This window comes from Pan troglodytes, chromosome 2, assembly GCF_028858775.2.
Source record: "Pan troglodytes isolate AG18354 chromosome 2, NHGRI_mPanTro3-v2.0_pri, whole genome shotgun sequence".
Taxonomy (NCBI): domain Eukaryota; kingdom Metazoa; phylum Chordata; class Mammalia; order Primates; family Hominidae; genus Pan; species Pan troglodytes.
The window spans coordinates 182,740,175-182,765,941 of record NC_086015.1 but is presented as its reverse complement, the minus strand read 5'-3'; the positions used below and the strand labels follow the sequence as shown (position 1 = coordinate 182,765,941).

General features: G+C 39.4%; 1 protein-coding gene and 1 long non-coding RNA gene across 3 annotated transcripts; one reads left to right on the top strand and one right to left on the bottom strand.

Moving 5' to 3' along the window:
• Positions 1–278: 278 nt before the first annotated feature.
• On the bottom strand, positions 279–25,733 carry ACTL6A (actin like 6A). 2 transcript variants are annotated; one of them, XM_009446627.4, is made up of 14 exons: positions 25,497–25,733; positions 18,690–18,766; positions 18,348–18,522; positions 15,120–15,220; positions 14,128–14,225; positions 12,283–12,377; positions 11,867–11,973; positions 11,680–11,769; positions 7,881–7,942; positions 7,578–7,692; positions 7,366–7,446; positions 5,233–5,328; positions 2,055–2,141; positions 279–756 (listed from the first exon to the last, which is right to left on the bottom strand). In XM_009446627.4, exons 1-14 carry the CDS (start codon positions 25,519–25,521, stop codon positions 676–678), a joined length of 1,290 nt encoding a protein of 429 aa, XP_009444902.1. In that variant the 5' UTR covers positions 25,522–25,733; the 3' UTR covers positions 279–675. The 2 variants fall into 2 exon arrangements, with proteins under 2 accessions (XP_009444902.1, NP_001258600.1); NM_001271671.1 differs by lacking the exon at positions 25,497–25,733 and adding an exon at positions 24,973–25,418.
• LOC134809504 (uncharacterized) lies at positions 11,741–17,168 on the top strand. Its single transcript, XR_010155387.1, has 2 exons — positions 11,741–11,831; positions 16,824–17,168. It is a non-coding gene; the product is annotated as an uncharacterized LOC134809504 (long non-coding RNA).
• Positions 25,734–25,767: the final 34 nt, after the last annotated feature.

Sequence of the window (25,767 nt, the reverse complement as noted above, 5' to 3'; positions counted from 1 at the left end):
CAGGTATAAAGTTCAGATGAGATTCCCACTTTATAAATTCTGACATTTAAGCAGGCTTTAAATGTCACCTGCTACCTTAGAGTGTGAAGGTGATGGTAACTGCCACAGCAAAGGCAATACCGTAGTTTTTGAATTTGAATAATAGTTTTACCTCTGTTGTTAATAGGATATGAAGAGGATGTGGGTATTGCTGTTAATAAACAGAGGACTTTGATTCAAAATAATGAGAAATACATTTAGTCCTTAAAGTAGTAATCACAGTGCACAACAGTCCAAAATATATTTCTGGAATGGCTAATTTTTATTTAATTCTGTAAGCCTAAGGTAAAAAGCATAGGCAGTAACTTTTACTAGTCAATAAAAAGCAATTCTACCAATCCACTGGTAATTAATACACTAAACAGAGTTGGAAAGCATTTTACTGAAAGCAAAATATTTAGAGAAAATAGACATTTATACAAAATTATAAAATGCTTGTAATAAGAATAAGTGCATTTCAAGGAAAGCACAAACTTAATTTATAGAGCCAGTTAAAGCTTTAAAAAATTTAAGTGGAAATTGAAATATGCAAAAATGTATAAACATTCTACAAAAGATGGTCATTCTTTTCCTGAGTATACTAAAGCTATGAAACGTAAGGTGACAAAAGGAAGGTAGAAGCTTGGGAACTCTTTCTCAAGGGCATTTTCTTTCTACACACTGCTTCCCTCCTTCTTCATATTCTTGCTTGGAAATCCACATCTGTTGAAAGGTACCCTGTAAAATGGAAAGAAATTTATATAATTATGCCTTACTTCTTACTAGAAATGGCTTTTTAAAATTTTTTTTTTTGAGAGAGGGTCTTGCTTTGTCAGCCAGGCTGGAGTGCAGTGGCGTGATTGTAGCTTACAACAACCTCGAACTCCTTGGTTCAAGGGATGCTCCCACCTCAGCCTGGGACTCCAGGGGCATGCCACCTTGCCTAATTTTAATTGTTGTAGAGATGGGGTCTCACACTATGTTGCCCAGGCTGGTCTCATACTCCTGGGCACCTGTGATCCTCCTGCCTCAGCCTCCCAAAGTGCTGGAATTATAGGTGTGAGCCACTGCACCAGCGTTTTTTTTCTTTTAATATCTTATTTTCGTAACTCCTAAACTTTGAATAATTCATTTAAGAGTCCCGTCCCCCAAAATAGTACTCGATTATTTCTGCCCTCCTCCAGAACCATCCAAACACACTATTTAGCCTTGCCTTTATGGTTAAAAAGAATACTAAGTCCTTCTGTATCTGTTACATTGTACAGGATTTAGAAAATATCTGGCAAGGAAGACTGAGGGTTTAGGTGTGATGGCTTGATGCCAACCTAAGGCAATAACAGAAACTGTCAGAAGGCTTGACTGAGTACTTAATGACATTTACTTTTGTTGCTCTGAGGTAAAGGGCATCCTCCCCCTTTATATACAGTATACATATATGTATATAAACTGTATATATACAGTATATATATACACATACGTAACTATATATACAGTATAGATATAAGTATATAAACTGTATATAAGGGGAGAAATGCTCTAAGTCCAGGATGCAGAAAAGTACAAGGACTTTTTGTCCTTATTCAAGGCAGATGGTAGTCCAAGCAACATCTTACACCCCACACCATGACTTCACCATTTGCTCCAAGACCAATTCCTGACTTCCTAGACCTCACTGTAGATCTCACTGTAGACTGGGGAATGACCAGAACTTGAGAAGCAATGTTTTAATTTTAAATGCACTCCAGACAAGCCCTGACCAGTGCGAATGGGGGTATTATTAGAAAAGGCATGCATACATTAACATATTTCCACCTCTGAGAGGGGACATTGAAATTAGGCTGACAAATGTCCACTAATTAGGCAGAGGCATTTTGTTACATCAGAACACATAAAACTGGTTATTCCATTAGGTCTTCCACTCATTTGACAGTTATAAAATGCAAAGACAAATGAAGCACTGGAATTATTTTTTGTATTTTTACTAAATTTAGTATAATTCAGTAAGAATATTTTTGCAAAGTTGCTCATCTACTAACCAAAGAGGCTAGAATGGAGCCGCCAATCCATGAGCTAAACCTCCGTTCCACTGTTGTATTATTTGCAATCAATTTCAACCGCATACTCTGAAATAGAAGAATATGCATTAGTACAATCAAATCTTGTGACTCAACTTAGAAAATTCTTTTTTTTTTTATTTTAAATAGAGACAGGGTCTTCCTCGCCATATTGTCCAGGCTGGTCTTCACATTTGCACTCAAGCAATCGGCCCATCTCAGCCTCCCAAAGTGCTGGGATTACATGCATGAGCCACTGCACCCAGCCAGGAAATTCAATTTTGACAGACTTCATAATGGCTCCCTGTGGTTCAAACACTGATTAAAATACAGTAATTTTGAAATAGCCAAGATAACAAGCATAGGTTAGACTAATGTACAGACTTTTAAAAGTACTTTGATTATGGCTTTTAACATGCGATTATATGATGAGAAAACATACAAACTTTAAAAAGCTGCATACTGAAGTATGCATTCACAATTTCTATCCTAAAATAGCAAATCCACACCTAACACTATAAATCTGGTGCTGTGCTAAGTCTTTATTATTTCATTTCATCCAACACCAACCTAATTATCATCCCAATCCGTCTCCCTTTCTGTAGTCCTCCCCAACCTTCTAACTGCTTCCTTTCTAGGCTTTCATGCTATCCTAAGATTCCTCCTTAGTTCACCCCAACCCTTCTAAATAAAAACACAACCATCAGATATCAGGTTAGTTTTTTATTCATACTATTTCCTTCCAAATTAGTGCTTCTGTTCTGACTCTCATTTTCTCTTGATAACACAATTTTATTGCACAGTACTATCCCCTATCTCACTTCCTATATCAAGAGGTTTTTTTCTTTTACCAAGGAATCTGCCTCTGGGGATAGTTCTCAAGTTGTTGACATCTTCCTATTATTCTATAAATAAACATATTTTGGGGGCTTTTCAAAGTGAAATAAGTATGTGTACAGCAAGGGTGGGTAGAGTATGGGATATGGGTGGGTAGAAGGTACTGGGGATAGGGTAAACATGGGTTTTTGTAGGTAAGAAAGATTGGTAACTATTAAATAGAATTTTTTTCCTGTTCTTTCAGAGATTGTTATCACCTCCTAAAGGACAAGGATAGTTTCTAACTGGCCTTGACCACACCTTGGGCCATGCTTATCTGTATTCATTATTCAGGGACTTTCTATGAAATCTAATCATTAGTATTATAGACCGGTGCAGTGGCTCACGCCTATAATCCCAGCACTTTGGGAGGCCGAGGCGGGTGGATCACCTGAGGTCGGGAGTTTGAGATCAGCCTGACCAGCATGGAGAAACTTCATCTCTACTAAAAATAAAAAATTAGCTGGGTGTGGTGGAACATGCCTGTAATCCCAGCTACTTGGGAAGCTGAGGTAGGAGAATCACTTGAACCCAGGAGGCGGAGGTTGCAGTGAGCTGGTATCACGCCACTGCACTCCAGCCTAGGGGACAAGAGCAAGACTCCATCTCAAGTAAATAAATAAATAAATCTCAAATCAATCAATCAATCAATCAATCTAATGATTAGTATTATAATTCAGGTATGCTCTAGATCTCCAAGAATTTAGAAAATACAAGGCAGATGTCAACTGTGTGCCTATATATTTAGATATCACTTTTAATAATAGAAATGTGGCACACGTAAAACATTATTTTATATGGGAAGCTAAAAGACTATTAAATATACAGATTTATAGATATTGTTAGGGCATATGTAACCACTAATAAGGTTTTTTAAATGTAATCTTCAGTGCAGAACACCTTACAAAAAAAGCACTTGAAGTTTTGTTGTTGTTTTTTTTTCCTGAGCCAGAGTCTTGCTGTGTCACCCAGACTGGAATGCAGTGGCATGATCTCGGCTCACTGCAACCTCCGCCTCCTGGGTTCAAGTGATTCTGCTGTCTCAGCCTCCCAAGTAGCTGGGATTACAGGCACGTGCCACCGTGTCCGGCTAATTTTTGTTATTTTTTTTTTTTTTGAGATGGAGTCTCGCTCTGTTGGAGTGCAGTGGTGCGATCTCAGTTCACTGCAACCTCCACCTCCCGGGTTCAAGCAATTCTCCTGCCTCAGCCTCCCAAGTAGCTGGAATTAAGAGGCGCCTGCCACCAGGCCCAGCTAATTTTTGTATTCTTAGCAGAGATGGGGTTTCACCATGTTGGCCAGGCTGGTCTCCCTGACCTCATAATCCATCTGCCTCGGCCTCCCAAATTGCTGGGATTATAGGCGTGAGCCACTGTGCCCAGCTGATAGAAATTTTAAAGTTAAAAGATTATAACTGTCATTCTGTTACCGAAGTACTGTATAAATTACCTTCTCAAACCGAGTTTTTCTATTCTTTTAAAAGTTATTATAATATACCCACTGATCTTTTTAAAACAAACATGAGCTCATCAGTCCACTGCTAGATTTTATCCTGTGAAGAAGGAAGTATTTTCCCCTAGAGATTCAGCATAGCTCCACTGACACCTTGAGGCTTCTAGCCTCAAGAACTATAAGACAACAAATTTCTGTTGTTTGAAGCCACTAACATGTACTTTGTTATGGCAGCTCTAGGAAACTAATCCGTCTTTCTAGCCATATTGCTTTCCCCACTTACGTAAAGACTAGAAGCCAACTACTTTGAATTACTGGAACATACTGTCTTCTCTTAGTATTTTTGTAAATGGTTTTATTCCCTCCATCTAGATATCCTTTCATAAATTAGCAATGAGTTGAACTATTCATTCAAACTATAGCTTCTTCAGGAGGCTATCCTCTGATACTCCTAGAGAGTTAAGTAGTGGCTTCTTGGTGTTCCCGACAGCACCTCGTTCATGACATACTGAATTGTTGAGCATGTTACAGTCATCATTTTCTGCATGTCTAACCATCCTAGTAGACTGAACCCTTGGTGTGCAGGGACTAGTGCCTAGCAGACTATACATATTTAAATATTAAGTTAATAAATGAGATTCAAATAATTTAAGAGAAACTAATAGATGTCAACTAGGAAAACTATTAAAGGATATTAACTTTAGTGATACTATACCAGGCACACACAAAATATCATGTATCTATTGAAAAATGGACGCTTATCTACAAAATTACACCATCAGTGAGGAAATATATGACTGAAGAATACCATTAAAGAACAAACAGAACTTACTGGAGGAGTTTTCTGAGACAGCTCTCTATTCAACCTGTCAGTAAAACTCTGTATTAGTGTGTTTCCTCCTGCCACTATTACACTGCCATAGAGACCCTAGGATAAAAATACAAGAAAAATCAATTAGTTCCATATGTTTCCAAAAGTTTTAAATACAACTACAAATATAACCATGTGCTCTACTACAATTTCCCTTTCGTTTTTTGGAAATGTTTTACTGTTACATAGAACTAATAGCTTAATCCATCAATTCTCCATCCTGGCTGTACATTCAGCTCATCTAAGGAGCTTTTAAAACACAAATTCCTAGGGGCAATTAAATAAAAATGTCTGGGGACGGGATCCAGGCAAGGTTACTTTTAGAGACGGGGTCTCGTTATATTGCCTACATTGGAATGCAGTGGCTATTCACAGGCACAGGCATAGTGTACCACAGCCTCAAACTCCTGGGTTCAAACAATCCTGCCTCAGGCTCCCAAGTAGCTGGGACTACATGCCACTGTGCCTGGCAGGCATGGTTTTTAACTCCCAAGATTATTTTAATGTGTACAAAGTTTTAAGAACCACTAACTTAAAGGAATCATTCTAAAAATCATAATTTTTTTTTGGCAGATAGCTGCCAATATTTAATTAGAAGTACATTTTATAATGACTTTATCTTAGAATGCTCATCTGGAAATATTAATAGCAACCACCAGCCAAAAATTAAAATTACAAATATTTTGAAAAAGAATGCTTATCTGTAAGTTAGGATATTCAAAATTAGACAATTATTTTATGATTATGACAATGATAAACTCTGAACATATTCCTCACCAAAATTATTGCTACTTTTCTCTTTTGCAGAGGTAAGCATCAGAAGCACATGGGAGCTTTTCCAAAACACATATGCTAAGCCCTTCCCAAATAAAAATAAATTACTACTTATAAGCAGTGTATTTACTTTGAATTTGCATGTATGCATCAGAAAGTTAAATGTCAAACTGTTTTAGTGGGTAAGTTCCTATTTTTAAAACATACTTCAAATGTCTAAATCATCTAAATTTTGAAGTAGAAAATGGAATGCAAAAGTATCTCATTAGTTAAAAGGAGAAACTTCACTAAAAACAGTTATCACTGTTGCAATAAATATACTTAAATTCAATTACCTTCCCCGAAAGGTGGAATTGTATTTGCGCTAAAAAAATCCCAAACTTATACTACTATTGTCCTAGAAACATCACATGCCTACTAGGTTACCAGGTGAAATAAAGGTAAAATAAAGTATGATTTTCATAGCCACTCAAAGCCTTTTTTGAGTAACATAGTAGTTATTAGCACTATGCTTTAAGCAAATTAATTTACTCAAAATCTAGGCAGTATGTGGGTGATAAGCTGAATTGGGTTTAAATAAGATAAAGTAAGTCCTCATTTAATGTCATCAATATGACCTTGGAAACTGACTTTCAGCAAAATGTCATGTAACAAAACCAATTTTTTTCCTGAAACAATGTCCTTCAAGGACCTACTGTACATCGTTTCAGTTAAAGTTGCAGTCTCCAAGAACCTATCACTGATAATGAGTGAAGTATATAATATGGAGTTAGTATTTAAAACCTGACAAAGCACAAAAAATATGAAGATCATTTAAAATAAACTTCATGTAAAAGTTACTCATATAATTTAAACCACGCCTTCCTGAAAAATAAAAGTAGAAGTTGTGCTATCTGTAAGAAAATCACCAACAATACATATTTTGGTTTGCCACATTTCAGGAAATCTCTAGCGCAGCACTGTCTACAATAACTTTCTGTGATGATGCAAATGTTCTATATCTGCGCTGTCTGATGCAGCAGCCACTAGCCACATTTATAATGAGGCTACTACAACTGAAGAATTGAGTTTTATGTTTTTATCTATTTTAAATTTAAATTGCCGCATGTGGTGGGTAGCTACAAAACTGGACACCATAGCTCTAGAGTTTCACATTTTTCCTTTTCTAGTACTTCATCTTTTTACATATACTGTTATAAAATGAACTTCAAAGTCAATGACACTGACAACCATTAGATCACTGTCAACCTAACAATGATTTGGGGGCATTTCAGTCCCCTAAAAGATACCTTTAAACCGTAACAGGAGACTGGCACTTACTGGTCTGATATCAATATCACACATCCCAACACTTGTGGTGACAACATGACTGACTCCTAACATTGTGTTTCCTGATAACCCCTACAACAAAAGAAAACAAGTAGTCACATGGAAGCTCTTCATACAGTAAAGCATATCCAAAACATTTTAGCCACAAAAGCTCTTTACCTATATAGGAAAAGCCAGGCTAATTATGAAATAAGCTTTTATACCTTTACATTGGAAGGGTCAAATAATCCTTCTGGAATCTTTAGCCGCTCTGCACCAAAATCACAATTGTAGCCATTGGGGAATTCATAATGAACAGTTGGCATCTGTGCAGCCACTCTGAAAACATATTAAACCGTATTACACAAAAGACAAAAAATAATTCTCTTCAAAATTATAAACTACTAGGGAATTATCAACTTGTAAAAAAATGGGAGTGAGAATATTTTAAACATTATTCAGTTAAGTATTTTTTAAACAAATCCTTTCCTCATTTATAAAGTATACATTTTAATAAGAAAACATACTGTTCATCATAAGTTGAATCTGACACTTGAAGTACCGAAGCTTGAAAATCCTGGATAACACACTGTGAGTAAAAGAAAAAAGTAATAAACAAGGTTGAGATTTATCTTTGTAATCTATACTTTTATAACATATTTTAAATACTTTTCTGAATGAAATTGGACCATGTTTCTAGATGGGTAAATCATTTCAAGAGTATAAATGTACCTAACAAGGATTCTGAGTATCAAGAAACCTAATTCTAATCAGTTGCATTAGAAGTTAATTACACACATTTAAGTTACAACAGTTATGAAATGAGAGATAAATAACTGCAGGTGCAGGAACCCCTGCACCACAGTTCTGCATAACAAAACCAATTTCAGAACACCACTTTCTCCTTAAAAATAAGCTAGATTAGAAGCAAGATTTCATTACCTACATATATACATGTGCATATACATCACATTTTATGCAACTTTTAATGACTGTACATAGTATAAAACAGTTTAATAAAATGTTGTGAACTAACACGACCTCTAGAAAAATCCTGTCTAATATCTAGGAAAAATGACTAATCATCCTAATTTTTCCTCGTATATTACATGTACACACAGACAAAATCTTTATCTTTAGGTGCAAAAACTGTCAGATAGAGCTGGATGCAGTGGCTCATACCTGTAATCTCAGCACTTTAAGAGGCCGAGACAGGAGGATCGCTTGAGGCCAGGAGTTCAAGACCAGCCTGGGCAACATAGCGAGACACTGTCTCTATAAAAATAAAAAATTAGCCGGGCATGGTGGCGTGCACCTGTAGTCCTCCCTACTGAGGAGGCTGAGGCAGGGGGAGCCCAGGTGTTTGAGGCTGCAGTGAACTACAACTGCACCACTGCACTCCAGCCTGGGTGACAGAGAGAGACCCTGTCTTTATTTATTTATTTTTTGAGACAGAGTCTTGCTCTTGTCGTCCAGGCTGGAATGCAGTGGCACAATCTTGGCTCAATGCAACCTCCATCTCCCGTGTTCAAGCAATTCTCCTGCCTCAGCCTCCCAAGTAGCTGGGATTACAGGTGCTCAGCACCAAACCCGGCTAATTTTTGTATTTTTAGTAGAGATGGGGTCTCACCATGTTGGCCAGGATAGTCTTGAACTCCTTGCCTCAAGTGATCCACTGCCTTGGCCTCCCAAAGTGCTGGCATTACAGGCATGAGCCACCATGCCCAGCCAACCCTGTCTTTAAAATATGTGTGTGTGTGTGTGTGTGTGTGTGTGTGTGTCTGTATATGATATAAATAAAATAATTTTTTTAAAACCTGTTAGATATGATCCCTCTCATAGTAAATTATGACTCATAATTTTACTCTTAGTTTCTTTTGCTGGATACACATTAATTTCTATCAACAGAGTAAGCAAACAACCTACAAAATAGGAGAAAATATTTGCAAACTATGTATCTAACAAAGGTCTAATACCCAGCTTCTATAAGGAACAACAACAACAAAAAGCCTCATTAAAAAGTGGGCAAAGGACACTAACAGACACTTCGAAAGAAAACATACATGCGGCCAACAGCATATGAAAAAAAGCTCAGTATCACTGACCATCAGATAAATGAAAATCAAAACCACAATGATACACCATCTCACACCAGTCAGAATGGCTATTATTTATTATTAAAAAGTGAAAAAATAGGGCCGGGCACAGTGGCTCACGCCTGTAATCCCAGCACTTTGGGAGGCTGAGGTGGGTGGATCACAAGGTCAAGGGTTCGAGACCAGCCTGGCCAACTAAGAATACAAAAATTAGCCAGGTGTGGTGGCACACACCTGTAGTCCCAGCTACTCAGGAGGCTGAGGTAGGAGAATTGCTTGAACCCAGGAGATGGAGGTTGCAGTGAGCCGAGACTGCACCACTGCGCTCCAGCCTGGGCGACAAAGCAAGACTCTGTCTTGAAAAAATTAAATAAATAACAGATGCTGCTGACACGGCTGCAGAGAAAAGCGAACGTTTATTCACTTTTGGTGAGAATGTAAATTAGTTCAACCATTGTTGAAAGCCATGTGGCAATTCCTCAAAGAGCTAAAAACAGAACTACCATTTGTTATTTTTTCTTTTTTGAGATGGGTTCTCACTCATTACCCAGGCTAGAGGGCACTGGTACAATCACAGCTCACTGCAGCCTCGACCTCACAGGGCTCAGGTGATTCTCCCACCTCAGTCTCCCAAGTAGCTGGGACTAAAGGTGCACACCCCCACACTTAGCTAATTTTTCTTTTTCTTTTTCTTTGAAATGGAATCTCACTCTGTCGCCCAGGCAGGAGCGCAGTGGCACCGTGTTGGCTCACTGCAACATCCATCTCCTGGGTTCAAGCAATTCTCCTGCCTCAGCCTCCCAAGTAGCTGGGATTACAGGCACCCACCACCACACCCAGCTAATTTTTTTATATTTTTAGAGACAGGGCTTCACCATGTTGGCCAGGCTGGTCTCCAACTCCTGACCTCAGGTGATCCACCCGCCTCGGCCTCCCCAAGTGCTGGGATTACAGGCGTGAGCCACCGCACCCGGCCCCACTTAGCTAATTTTTCTGTTTTTGTAGACACAGGGTTTTGCCATGTTTCCCAGGCTGGTCTCTAACTCCTGAGCTCAAGGGATCCACCCACCTCAGCCTCTCAAATTACAGGCGTGAGCCACCATGCCTGGCCCAGAACTACCACTTGACCCGGCAATCTCATTACTGGGTATATACCCAAAGGAATATAAATCAGTTTATCATAAAGACACATGTATGCGTATGTACACTGCACCACTATTCACAATAGCAAAGACATGGAATCAACTTAAATGCCCATCGGTGGAAGACTGGATTAGAAAATGTGGTACATACAGACCACGGAATATTATGCAGTGAAAAAAAAAAAAAAAAGAATGAGATCATGACCTTTGAAGGAACAGGGATGGAGCTGGAGGCCATTATCCTCAGCAAACTAATGCAGGAACAGAAAACCAAATATAGCACGTTCTCACTTACAAGTGAGAGCTAGATGATGAGAAAACATGGACACAATGAAGGGAACAACAGACAGTTGGACCTCCCTGAGGGACGAGGGAATGGAGCAGAAAAAATAACTATTGGGTACTAGGCTTAGTACCTGGGGGACAATAATCTGTACAACAAACTTCCGTGACACGAGTTTACCTATTTAACAAACCTGCACATGTACCCCTGAACCTAAAGTAACAGTTTTTTTTTTTTAAAGAAATTAAGGCGTATCTGTGGCGTCAGGTTGTTTTACTAACCTCTTCCCCATCAGTAAGCCATATGTTCAGAGATGGGTTTTTAGTAAAGAGAATCTCTCATGGGTTCCTTGTTCTGAACAAAAACACATTTTTGATATTGCTGACTGATGCTGGGAAACAGAACATAACTGAGACATACTAGTAGGCTTCTACAAAACCTAAAACCATTTTCTCAGCCAAAAATGTTCAGAATAGCATAAAACCAAAATTCCTTCCAGGTCTCACCATAGTAATCCAAGTGAGTATGTAGTAATTTGTAGAGAGATTTGTTTGGCAAGTATGAAAAGCATGCCTCTCACAGCAGAGCTCTTTTGTTAGTAAAATATCATTAAAAATATAGAGTGTGACCCTGAGATCATGTTCTATTTAATCTTCAAAATATATTTCGTAATAAAAAAAATAAAGAGCTTGAAAATATAAAGTGCCCATATTTTACTCAGGGATTTACAGCCTATATATAACTTTTTTTAATACTCATGCAAAAAGCCTGTAACATTTTTGTAAAGAGAATGAGGGTTACTTACATTACACATATAATTGTGCCAAGACCTCGTAACCTGAGGCAACTTCTCTTTTCTTTTCCAGTTTGCTGGAGATCCTTCACGAACAGCTTCCTGAGAGTACCAAGAGATGCTAGGTTAATGGAGTTCACTTCATAGGGGTCGGGGAGCTAGAAGTAAGTTCTACAAAGAAAATTCAATAATTACTTACTTTTGATGCAATCATATATGGAGGAACCAATTCAATATTCATTTCTTGGAAGAGTTCTCTGCACTGCATAGTAATAAAGTCTCCAGCAAGAGGGGATTTCACAATGCCTATGAAACAGACGAAACAAGGCTAAGAGGGCAGTAAGTCCAAACTTCCTTGAACGAATTTCCTCTGTAGGTGTATTTATGTGAATAACTTTTTCAGGTAGAATGAACTGAACTATCCTTCAACACATAAATAAAGCCATGCATCAGTTTTAAATATACATTATAGACTAAAGATTTTTAACATACTTAAAAAAAAATCTTATTCAGAAACTGATACGCTTTAATAGTGCTACTCATCATTTTATTTCATTATGTGCATCCTCATGGCATCTAAAATCATCTCAGTGTATCCTGGTTAAATACATTTACCTTGTTGAAGGACATAGCCATCGTGGACTGGAATTGCAGTGGTATGAGTGGCTCCACTGTCCAAAATCAGCCCAGTAGAACGACCATTAGCAAATCTAGTTTAAAACATTAAGGAAAAGAAAGTATCAAGGCCGCTAAAATAATGTTTATTGTAAAGGGCAGGCTCTTATAATGTTTCAGAAACTATTTCTTAAACATGTACCTTATAGTTAAAAATGTATTACAGTGAATCTAGGGATAAAAATTGGTATAAAATAATATTTCTGGCTTAAAAACAAATAGTAAGAGGCAGGAATTCCAGAATGGAGGTATCAGGCACTCAGGGAAACCTTTATCCTAGAAACAGCTACTATTAAGCTGGTCAAAATTAACACAATCACTAAAAGTCTCTGGAGACTGATCAAAGAGCTTACAACAAACTGAGATGCATTTATTTAACAAAATATACAGAAACTTGGTAAGAACAGTGGGAGGTTGTGATAATTGAGCTAGGGACTATAACCATTCTCACATAGCACTGAAAAAGAGCTGTTTCAGCAGTTTGGCAGCCATATGGCAGTTCCTATCTCCTCCAACTCAATGAGCGGGAAAACTATTCCAGGTGAATTCCACAGTTGGTAAATATTGGCAGATCCCATTTTCCACAGTTCTGTGCTGCAGATGGCCTATACTACCTGAATATACTAAACTGATGTTTAGGAGTAGGGACATTCACTCATTCATCAAATATTTACTGAGCATCTATTAGGTGTCTACTAAGTCTGGTGCTTAATAAGGAGGGAGGGAGGAAAGGAGGGAGGCTGCTCACCTGGCACTAAAATTCCTTTAACACAGTAGACACACAATGGTGCACCAAAACTGCCTTTTCCCTGAAGGTTATCCTGTTTAGTGAAGTAGATGATGAATAAAGCTGTAAAAAGAAAAGCTCAGGATGTCCCAGGGAAGGTGGTGGTGTAAAAGAGAAACCTATTCCTGAGATATTCAATAGTAAAATCTGGGGAAGGGAATAGGGGCAAGAGTAGGAGCATGTGGGAAGACCAAGAAGCAAGAGAACACAGCGAGGTCAGAGAACTGCAAGTACCTCAGCATGGTCTGAAAGTAAAATAAAGGAAGAAATGTAGAAGACGATTCTGGCTTAAAGCAGACTAGCACTTTAGAAAGATTATTAGAGGCTGGGCACGGTGGCTCATGCCTGTAATCCCAGCACTTTGGGAGACTGAGGCAAGCAGATCGCTTGAGTCCAGGAGTTCGAGAGCAGCCTGGGCAACATGGCGAAACTCCATCTCTACCAAATAAATAAATAAATAAAAATACAAAGATTATTAGAGCAACAGCGTAAAGAATGGGCAGACAAGAGGATGTGCTTCAGTAATCCTGGAAATAGCTTCCACCTAATGCTGTGGCAGTGGGACAGAGAGAAGCAAATAGCAGGGAAGAACAGGCAGGATTTGATGACTGACTAAATTTGAAGGAGAATGAATTTACAGCCAATTTCCAGTTTTCTATGATATTGGAAGGGAGGGAGATTTTAAAATGGCAATCTTTCAATTCACCTAAGCCAACTGGTTAAAACATTGCCTTCTATCCACATGCCCCTTCTTAAAAACAAAAACAAAAATGTCTTAACACTCAGAATTTGAGTGTTATTTTATTTCCCTCATACCTTCTGGTGTATCATCAGTTCTAATAAGAAATACTAAAAGATGAATAGCTAAAAAGCAAGAGAAAAGGGAAAAAAACAACTTCGGAACAAGCAATAATTGGCGTATGTCTTCTCCCAGAGTTATCATATTCAGTAGTATCGTACATACTTCAAGAGGAAAGGTATTACTCTTTCAAGGATACGCTGTCAAAACTGCAGTTTTGCAAAGGAAGAAGGCAGGGATGTTGTAGTGTTCAAACATTAACTCTGTCAGTTTCTCTCTCTTTGCTCTAGTATTCCACTTGAGAAGAGGGGAAAAAGAAATGCAAGTTATTAAGAATTAAAAAGTTGATTTATCTCCAGATAAAATCTAGCACTATATTAACAAACATATAAAACATTAAGAACAGAATACCATGGGAAATCATCTTTCATAATATCTCACAAAAATAAAAAAACCTCTATAATATTTATTTCTTTAGATGTAGATTAAATTTAATAAATCTATCAGAGAAGAATTAAAATTCTTTAATAATAAAATTGCTCCTGACTTTTCCACATATGAGGAAATCAGGATTCTTATAAACATATTATTAAATCTAAAGAGTAAATATGGTAATCCAAATCCTAAGTATGAATTTTAGACCACCAAATTCTCCCACTTATAGTTGGTATTCATAAAAGAATACTGTAAGTTAGTAATAATAAGATACTGATAATTTATGACCATTATGCTTGCTTTCTGGGACCTTTTTGTCTATGTACCAAATGTATTTCACAAGAGTCTTTGGTCCAGAAATTTCCAGCCCTTGTTCAACATCTCAATTCTCTCTTGGAAACTTGAATAAAAGTAGATATACGCTGCCCTTGGGGCACAAGAAATGATTCATAATTCAAAATGGGAAGCAGTCCTAGGAAATAAAATGTTAAACAAATCCCTAGAAATACATAAATAACCACAAGAATCCATTAGGGTGTTTTGTTGTTCTCTGGATATTTTATTTATTGGAATAGTAAAATAAAAGTTACAATAGTGTTAAAAAATTAATCCTTTTCCCTAATTTTCAAATTCAAAATATGAATTTCTATGCCTCTTTAAAGAAAAATATTCATCAAATGAGTAGAAAACTAAAGGAAAAAAAAAGAAAAAAAAAAAACAACTAGAGAAACATGAAAAAGAAAATCTTTATCTCACCGGTGCCTCTGACATGAGAACAGGATGGAGACTGGCTTCTGATTTGACATGCATTTTGTAGGTATGATCCAAAATAGCCTGGAAACTATCCCAGTCTTCAACTAGAATATAAGATTAGTAACTTGGAAACAATGCATAGTTGAAGATGAATATAGCATCTTTTGAGAAATTGTTTCTATGACTTAACAATTAATACTTTAGTATACAGAACCTACTGATTTTACAGATCAACTTCATACCACACTACTTTATATAGAGATTACCTTTGCCTTCTAGATATACAGAACTTCTTTTTGGTCCCTCCAGCCCCCAGACCTGTCCCAAATGTAATTAATCTAACAGACCTAAAATATGAAGTAAATGTTATTCAATTCAATAAATACTTATTAGAGGCCCAGAATGTGATCAGAATGATAATAGGAAGTACAGAAGAGTTGTATGGCCTTCTGATGATACTACTGCTGGATTTATAAAAAAAAAAAAAAAGAAAGAAAGAATTGTACGGTCTAGACCCGACACTCAAAAAAACTTACAATCTATTTGGAAAAAGACTAAAAGACATGTTAAAAATTCAAAGAAGAGCATCTGTCTTCAATTTGGCTTCCACCTAAACATTCCATTAAAACTACTGACATAAGTCACTAATGACCTTCTTTTTTCTTTTTTTTGAGATGGAGTCTCGTTCTGTTCCCCAGACTGGAGTGCAATGGCGCAATCTCAGCTCACTGCAACCTCCGCCTCCTGGGGTCAAGCAATTCTCCTCCCTCAGGCTCCCGAGTAGCTGGGATTACAGGTGCCCGCCACCATACCCAACTAATTTTTGCATTTTTAGTAGAGACAGGGTTTCACCATGTTGGCCAGGCTGGTCTCGAACTCCTGACCTCAGGTGATCCACCCACCTCAGCCTCCAGAGTGCTGGGATTACAGGCGTGAGCCACCGCCCCCAGCCACTAATGACCTTCTACTAGGCAAATTCATGGATACTTAACATTTTTAATCTCATCTGACTTCTCTAAATTATGACAGTATTGCCTACACAAGAGTTTACAAACTTTTCTGTCACAGCCCAAAGAAAAAATGTCATTAATTATATATTTCCACAGGCCCACCTGGATTTTTTTAACTTCTCTCTTAGTGTAAAGCTTTCAATGTCACAGCAGAAAACACCGAGAATAACTGGAATTTTATGCTTCCAGAAACTTTTTCTTTTCTTGTTCTTCCCCTGCTTTTTTTCCTACATCCCTAATTGTTCCCTTTCTTTCTCCTTCAAGGGTACCTTTTATTCTCTATTGGTTAAAATATACAACAAGTTTTTGCTAGAACTCCATCTTCAATCCTCTTCTCATGTTCCAATTTTTTTCAGAGTAATAAAATGCAACTCCATGTCTTAAAATCTTTCTTATAACCTTTTATTCCCCTGTTTACTGAATTATCACCTGGATGTTCTAAGTACTTTGAACTCAGTGAACCCATTTACTTACTACACATGAAAGAGTTAACACTGCAAGCCTGAGAAAGGCCTGCTTGTAAGGCTGACTCTTAGCTGGTGTCTGGAAACATGACTGGCAAACAGTTCCCTATGTTCATATAAAACTTGTCCCTAAATGGTAAGGGTAGCTCGCTACACCTACACTGTTTATACAATGTGGTTTGTTCTGAACACTTGCTTTCCTTCTGAGAATCTAAAATTTTGTTACATGCCAGGTAGATGGTACCTACATAACCAGCCCTCTGTAAAATCCTTGGGTACTGAGCCTCAGAGTTCTCCTGGAAGGTAACACAGATCATAACTTGTTGCTGGAGGGATTAAGCACATCCTGTGTGACTCCACTGTGAGAAGACTCTCCAAAGCCTGTATCTGGACTTCATCATCCCCTGTCCCTTTTCCCTTTGTCGATTTTGTTTTGTATCTGAATCTTCAGTACAATAAATCTTAGCTGTGAATACAACCATATGCTGAGTCCTGTGAGTGAGTCTTGCTGGTGAATAATTGAACCTGAGAGTGATTTTGGCTATCCCTGATAAGCTTTTTTTTTTTTTTTTTTTTTTGAGACAGAGTCTCACTCTGTCACCCAGGTTGGTGTGCAGTCATGGGATCTCAGCTGCAACCTCTGCATCCTGGGTTCAAGTGATTCTCGTGCCTCAGCCTCCCAAGTAGCTGGGATTACAGGTGGTACGCATCACCACACCTGTCAAATTTTTGTATTTTTAGTAGAGATGGGGTTTCGCCATGTTGCCCAGGCTGGTCTCAAACTCCTAGACTCAAGCAATCCACCCGCAGTCTCAGCCTCCCAAAGTGCTGGGATTATATAGGCGCGAGCCACCACGCATGGCCAACCATGCCTTTTAAAACCATAAAACTTGCTCCTTCCCTTTATATTCCTATCTCAATGCATGGTACTCTCTGTTCAGAGTTACCCCAACCAAAAATCTAGGAAACTTTCTCAACTTCTCTCTTGCTTCCACTCCCTCGATCATTTAGTACCATTTGTCTCCTGGTTACCCTGAAAGTCCCTTCAGAATCTCTACCAGCATTATATAACAGTTTAAACCTTTTTCATTTCTCATCTGGACTCTGACCATCACATCTGTTTAAATTCCTTTGGGGTTATCCTTCAGTCACTAGCTTAATACAACCCTGGGATGGTTTACAAGCCCTTTTATGACTGCTCCCTGCCTACTTTTCCTGCTACTGCTCTCTGCCTACCTTTCCTGCTACTGACCCTAATAAGCCCAATGCTGCAACCATACTTAATTGTATTACATTTTCAAGCACATAAGTTTCTTTCACAATTCCATCCCTTCACACATGCTGGTCCCTTTGCTTTACCCAGCTTTGTCAGCCAAGCTAATTCTTATTCATTGATCAAGATTCATCATGTTACCTCCTTTGTGAAAACCATCACTGACTCCCAACGCTAGAGTCAAATACCTCTCCTCTCTAATCCCACTGCTCATTGCACATACCTATATTGTACCACTTATCCCACAGTGTACCATTATTTGTATATATACATCTATTTCCCCTAACTAACTGTAAGCTTTTAATGAAAAGGAACATTTCTTATGCATCTTTGTATTCTCAGTGTCTGGAAATCAGTTTGTGGAATAAAAAACAAAACAAAACAAAAAACCATGGTTGATGTTCAACTTATAGGAAGCTACTACTTTATATCTAAAATATAACATGTACACTCCATAATCAATTCCATGGGGAAAACATCATACCCATCCCATTTTTTAGAGGTGAAATGGCCTCCATATTCTCCCTCGGAACACGCAGAGCATTAGTATCTATGTAGTAGGTGGGACCGCCTTGTTTGCCTTTATCGCCATCTATTTCCATTAATGTGCTTCCGTCATCTCTTTCTACCACCATACCAATAGCTGTAGGAAAATCCACCTGTAAGAGTCAGAAACATGACATACAAGTTTCACCTTTCATCAAGAAGGCATTTTTTTCCCCAATTAATGTATTTTATTATATTTTGTTTTGAATCAGAATTTCTGCATAAATTTAATTTACATGAATGGCTTTACATATCCAATTAACTCTAACATTACACTTACCTTGGGGCAGTCCTCACCAGCATAACCAGCTCTCACAGTATAGGATCCAATGTCAAAAACAAGGGCTCCAACTTCATCTGAAAAGATTAAAGATAATTAGCATTAACAGCTTGCAAAAGTATCATATGAAAATCACAGCTCACTGCAGCCTCAACCTCCTAGGCTCAAGCAATCCTCCCGCCTCAGTCTTCCAAATAGCTGGGACTACAATGAATTTTTAAAATTTTTGTAGACATAAGGTCTCACTATGTTGCCCAGGCTGGACTCAAACTCCAGGGCTCAAGCAATCCTCTGCCTCAGCATCCCAAAGTGCTGCAGGCATGAGCCACTGCACTCAGCCCAATTATATTCATATTATTACTCACTTGAACCTAGTTTCAAATACACCTTAAAGAATCATTTAATTAAAATACAACAAGTCATACACCGTATTTAAGTAGAGGTTCAATCAGTTAAGAAATGGTACACTAAAACTGGGTAATTTCTGTTTACTTATTAAAGGGAATTATTTGCAAAGATATAGGTGAAATACAGGACAACCAGAAGGGACAGTACAGTACCCCAGTACTATAATGATAACTAATAATAATGGATCCATTGCCACTCTTCAAACTGAAGAAACAAGAAGAAATAACTGTTACCAAATCTGGAGAGAAAGTTGTATGGGGAGGGCTACCTGATAGGAGCTGTGACTTTTAGTAGAGGGGATGCAGTTAGCCATGGATTACCCTGAGGTGAATGAACCAGGCTAATAAATATACCAGTAACCTCCCTCCACCATCAACTAGGGTGATTCTATAATTTATCGTCCAAAGTGGGACAACCACTATGGGCAATTTAGTCATATCTATTAAAGTTGAAATTGTGCATACATAGAATTACACTTACTTATTCTGGAGACACTCTCTCATACAGGTTGCAAGGAGACATGCAAAAGAATGTTCAACAGCTACAAGAACTGAGCAATTTATTAACCTCTCTGCTTCAGTTTCCTAATATGTAAAATGTACATAATAGCTCTTATCTCACAGGATACTCTAATGATTAAACATGTTAAGTGCTTTCATGTATATGAAGTCTTAGAAAATACACACGCTAAGTGTAAGCTGCTATTATAATTGACACACTGCTTGCCATAGGAAAAGGCAGAAATAATCTAATGGTCTCTCAGCAGGGAAATAGATAAGCAATAGTATATTCACACAATGGAATCCTGTACAGCAGTTCAAATGAACACTTTAGATCTACATATGTCAGCATCAATAAATCTAAAAGAATGCTTAGTTTTAAAAGCTAGTTATCAAAAAACCATATGTATACACATACATATATACACATATATACATACACACACACACACACACGTCTCAAAAAAAAAAAAGAAAATATGCATGGGGTCTGGGAATGTTACATACCAACTTCAGTTCAGTGGTTACATGAACTGAAGAAGGGAGAGAGAGGAAATCTGTATCAATAACATTTTTATTCTTAAAATATCTGAGGTATTAATATGGCAAAATATGACATCTATTTAATCTCACTGGTGAATGCAGTATTGTATTACATACAAACTTACAGGTGATTACAGTAATATCACATACAAACTTACATATTTTTAATATGTTTAAAATATTTCAAAAACTTAAAATTTTAAAAATCAAACCCATTACTTTGCAAGTATCAGTTAAGAGACAGTAGCTTTGCAGAATGATCTCTTTTTTTTTTTTTTTTTTTTTTGACATGGAGTCTTGCTGTATTGCTGCCCAGGCTGGAGTGCAGTGGCGTGATCTCGGCTCACTGCAACCTCTACCTCCCAGGTTCAACAGATTTTCCTGCCTCAGCCTCCTGAGCAGCTGGGACTACAGACGCGCACCACCATGCCCAGCTAATTTTTGTATTTTTAGTAGAGATGGGGTTTCACCATATTGGCCAGGCTGGTCTCAAACTCCTGACCTCGTGATCCACCCGCCTTGGCCTCTCAAAGTGCTGGGATTATAGGTGTTAGCCACCGCGCCCAGCCTCTCATTTTTATTCAAATAAAACAGAGACATATTTTAATTTCTAATATAAAAGAAAGTTTACGTATTTGTTACATTTCTCAAGATAATTAACCCTTCCCTGTGAAATTCTCTGGTCCAAATTATTTTGTCAGAAACTAGGGGGTCCTTAAAAGGAGAACACTGTATTTGTTTTCACCACAGCACCTAAACTTGAGTACAAATCGTAAGTATAGCAATGAATATGAGTTGGTAAAATTTAATACTTTTATTAACCAGAATGCTGGGTAAAGAGATATCCTAATTAAATGAATTAATTGTATAGTTAACCAAAAATTTCAACTTCTGTTCCTCAAGGATTTATCTTTTGCCCTGCACCAGGAGCCCTTAACCTGTTCTGTGTTATGGACCCTTATGACAGTGTTGTGGACTGAATTGTGCCCCCCTAAAATTCATATGTCAAAATCCTAACCCCTAGTACCTCAGAATGTGACTGTACTTGAAACCAGAGTCTTTATTCTTTCTTTCTTTCTTTATTTTTATGTTTTAAGACAGAGTTTCACTCTTGTCGCCCAGGCTGGGGTGCAATGGCACAGTCTCAGCTCATTGCAACCTCCACCTCCAGGGTTCAAGTGATTCTTCTGCCTCAGCCTCCTGAGTAGCTGGGATTACATCTGCTGGCCACCAAGCCCGGCTAGGTTTTATATTTTTAGTAGACATGGGGTTTCCCCATGTTGGCCAGGCTGGTCTCAAACTCCACACCTCAGGTGATCCACTCGCCTTGGCCTCCCAAAGTGCTAGGATTATAGACGTGAGCTACCATGCCCGGTGAAACCAGAATCTTTGAAGAAGTAATTAAGTTAAAATGAAATCATTAGATTGGGTCCTAATCCAGTATCAGTGATGTTTTTAAGAGAAAATTCAGGCAGGGCGCAGTGGCTCACACCTGTAAGCCCAACACTTTGGGAGGCAGAGGCGGGTGGATCATGAGGTCAGGAGATCAAGACCATCCTGGCCAACATGGTGAAACCCCAACTCTACCCAAAATACGAAAAATTAGCCGGGCGTGGTGGTACGCACCTGTAGTCCTAGCTACTCTGGAGGCCGAGGCAGGAGAATTGCTTGAACCCGGCAGGCGGAGGCTGCAATGAGCTAAGATCGTGCTACTGCACTCCAGCCTGGGTGACAGAGCAAGTCTCCGTCTCAAAAACAACAACAACAACAACAACAACAACAAAGACAGAAAATTCAGACTTGGACTTGTACAGAGGGAGGGCCATGTGAAGACAGAGGAGGAGATGGCCATCTACACACAGAGACAGACCTCAGAAGAAACCAACTCTGCTGACACTTAGATCTACCTCTATCCTCTAGAATTGTGAGAAAACTAATTTCTGTTGTTTAAGCCACACAGACTGTGGTACTTTATTATGGCAGCCCTACAAACTAATACAGTTTAGGAAACTATGAATCCCTTCTTAGAATGTTTTTAAATGTTTATAAAAGAAGCCAATTATAATAAAATATAGTTCTACCATGGAAACTTTGGGAAGGCCACAAACCCTATGTTAGGAGCTCCTTCCCTAATTTACCCTTTCCTGGGTAATATATTCTACTCCTATAGCTTCAACTTCTACCTAAATACTGATAATTCCAATCTCAGATCTCTCTCTCTCTCAAGCTCTAACCAGTGTCTACATCCATATCCTGAACTTTTCACTGTACATCAACATAATTGCATCTGATGTCTCATGGGTATCTCAAATTCAACACATCTGAAGCACTGCTGATCTCAGTATTGCCTAACACATTGCTGACCACCAGTCTGCACTGGCAAAAACCTGAGAGTTTTTGTGAACACCTCCATCTTTCAAGTTCTGCCAAATATTTCTGCTAAGTATTTCTCAAATCCCCTCCTTTTTAATACCATTGCCACTGCCTTCAATCAAGCTCTTATCTCAACCGGGAAACTACAATTCCCTACAGATATTGTGCCTCCACCTCTTTGCCTCTTAAATCCACCCTTCCAACTGCTGCACTGTGATCTTTCAATACTGTAACTGTCATTATTTTGGTACATAAATCCTTCAAAAAAAATTAGGGGGTGAATCATTCCGTGGTTTCTCATCACTGTATTTGATAAAATTTAAATCACTCTAGCCAGTTGAAATTCAAGGTGTAGCAAAATCTGGTAGCAGTCTCACTTCCTGCCTCATACACTAACTTACTGGGTAATATGTCATCTCCTGAACACACCACATACTCTCACTCAGCTAACCTTTGCATATGCTGTCCCTTTCCACTCCTCCTCCATCATCCCCATTACCTCTATTGTAAAGTCCCTTGACTCCACCACACAGAATCAATAACTTTATTCTCTGAGCTACCTTTGCACTCTCTCTCTATATATGTATATATATGAGACATATATAACATATAAAATATATAATATATACAACATAACATATGTAATATATATAACATATATAACACACATATATATATATGTTTGTTTTTGTTTTTTTTAGGATAGAGTCTCGCTCTGTCACCCAGGCTGGAGTGCAGTTCCAGGTTCGAGCGATTCTTGTGCCTCAGCCTCCCCAGCAGCTGGGACTCCAGGCATGCGCCACCACGCCTGGCTAAGTTTTGTATTTTTAGTAGAGACAGGGTTTTGTCATGTTGGCCAAGCTGGTCTTGAACTCCTGGCCTCAAGTGATCCGCCCGCCTCGGCCTCCCAAGGTGTTGGGATTACACCGCACCTGGCCCCTTCTGCATATTGTTATCAATGAACATCTCTCATTGAATTACAGTTACCATTTCTGATCAATATAAGATGCTATCAACTACATGATGCACCACTATTTCCTGCATCACTAACAAAATAATATGGCAATTAAACTCTGCCACGCCAGCACTGTTAAGACATATTCTGACTGGGGGCAGTGGCTCAAACCTGTAATCCTAGCACTTTGGGAGGCTGAGGTGGGAGGACCACCTGAGCTCAGGAGTTCAAGACCCATCTCTATTAAAAAAAAAAAAAAAGACATATTCCAACTTCAGCTGTTTAAATGTGGGGAAAAATGTACAACGAAGAATCAGTGAAATACGGTGTCTATTTACCTAACAGACTCATCTACAAGACTGAGCTTCTTGATGACAAGAGCCTATACCTGCCACATAGCAAGTACTCAAAAAACATTTTTGTGAAATAGAAAAAATCCAACATATCAGCTCATTTTCCTGTCCTAATTAGTTTAGTAAACTGGATATGGTGGAATTTTAATTTAAGACTCTAAATTCTCAGAATTTTACATCTGTTCCTTTTCCAGGATGGGAGATACATCTAATTCCTGTACCCTGCTTCATTAAAAATCAAGCCCCATGAACCCAAAGTAGGAGAGTGGCCATGGGAGGCAGGAGGCTTAATAGAACCACAGAGTTCTGGATGTTTAAAACCTAGGATGCAATTTCTAGTCTATAAAAATCCTCAAGAATCGAACCTCTACTCTACTAAAAAGGCTTTTTTTTTTTTTGAGGACTTTAATGTTTTTCTCCTTCCAAGTTTAGGGGTGATGTGATTTTCTTGGGGGACATGAAGGAAAAATCTTATTTTTGTTGTTTCCTACCTGTAAAATGACATCCTTTATAGAAACAGCATCACTATTAGACATAGTAACAATAGCAATAGTCTGGATTTGTGTTCTGGGTCTCTAACTCATCAAACACAACCCAACACATGAATTATATGTATCAGTGTTTCAATTAACCTGCAGATCTTGCAAAAATGGAGGCTCTAAATCAGTAGATTTTGAATGACGCGTGAGATCCTGCATTTCTAACAGGCTTGCAGGTGATGCTGACACTGCTGGTCCATGGGCCAGACTTTAAGTGGCAAATGCAGCATTATTTCATTTAACCTTCATGCCCACCCCCATCGGCTAGGAATTATTCCATAAATGAGGCCTGAAGTTGGAAAGTTACATAAACTGCCCAAGACCAAAGCGCTTAATAAAGAGTGAGGTGGATATTTCAACCCAGGTCTGTAACCCCCGGCACCTGGTAATGTTTCTACCACACCACAGTCTAATCAAAGAAAGTGAAAAAATAACACGCCTAGGACCCCCAGCAAACTTTCTGGGCATCCTTAAATTACACGTGCTCCTGAATTGATCTCAAACAGACCCGCCCACGAGTCACTCTGGAGACTCCGCAGCCAACAAACCGGCAGGAGTTACTGAAAGGTGAGGCAGCTCGCGCATGGGGCGCAGACGGGGAGGAGGCAGTACCCTAAGTGGCCGCCGCTTCCCTAGTCAGTTCTACGGCTTGAGGCTCGCTTTGCCACCTATGGGACACTCTGGGAACCCTCCGTCCACGCTTGCAAACCGCCGGGACCTTCCAAGTTTAGGCGCGCGCACACGCGTCCCGACACAGCTGAGTCCAGGAGGCACTCGGGGAGATGCGACCCTGGGGCGGTCACCCAAGCCGGGGCCCGGCGGCCGGCTAGACTGAGCCTCCCGCCCAGCCCCGAGGCTCCCTAGAGAACCGAGCGCGCACCCCAAAACCCTGCTCCTCCGGGGACAGAGGCAGGAAGAGGCCACAGAGAGCCGCCACTTCAGGGCGCCCGAGGAGCACGGCGAGCCGGGTGGGCTCCGGGGGCGGGCAGAGCGTGGGGCGGGGACGGGGCGGGGAGGCCGGGGTCCCGAGAGGGGGAGACCGGAAGGGAACGCCGGGGAGGGGAGGGCTGGGAGCGGCGGTTACAAACCCCACACGCCGAAAAGGCGCGCTCTCTCGTCCGGCCGCACTCACTCACCTCCCCCGTACACGCCGCCGCTCATGGCTGCTGCCGGCGCGACTCCTACCCTAAGGGCTAACTGGCGAATGACTGCAGTGGCCGCGACTGCAAGTCTCGAGGAGCGATAGCCCCTGACTCCCTTAACTTCCACCGCCACCCCCCTCAGGCAACAAAGCGGCGTCCACACACCCCGGAGCTCAGCCACACTTGCTGGCTCCTCTCATCAGCCAATCACTAGGGTCCAGGCCTAAGTCTAGCCAATCAGAATGCGGCTGCGCCGCATCCCCGC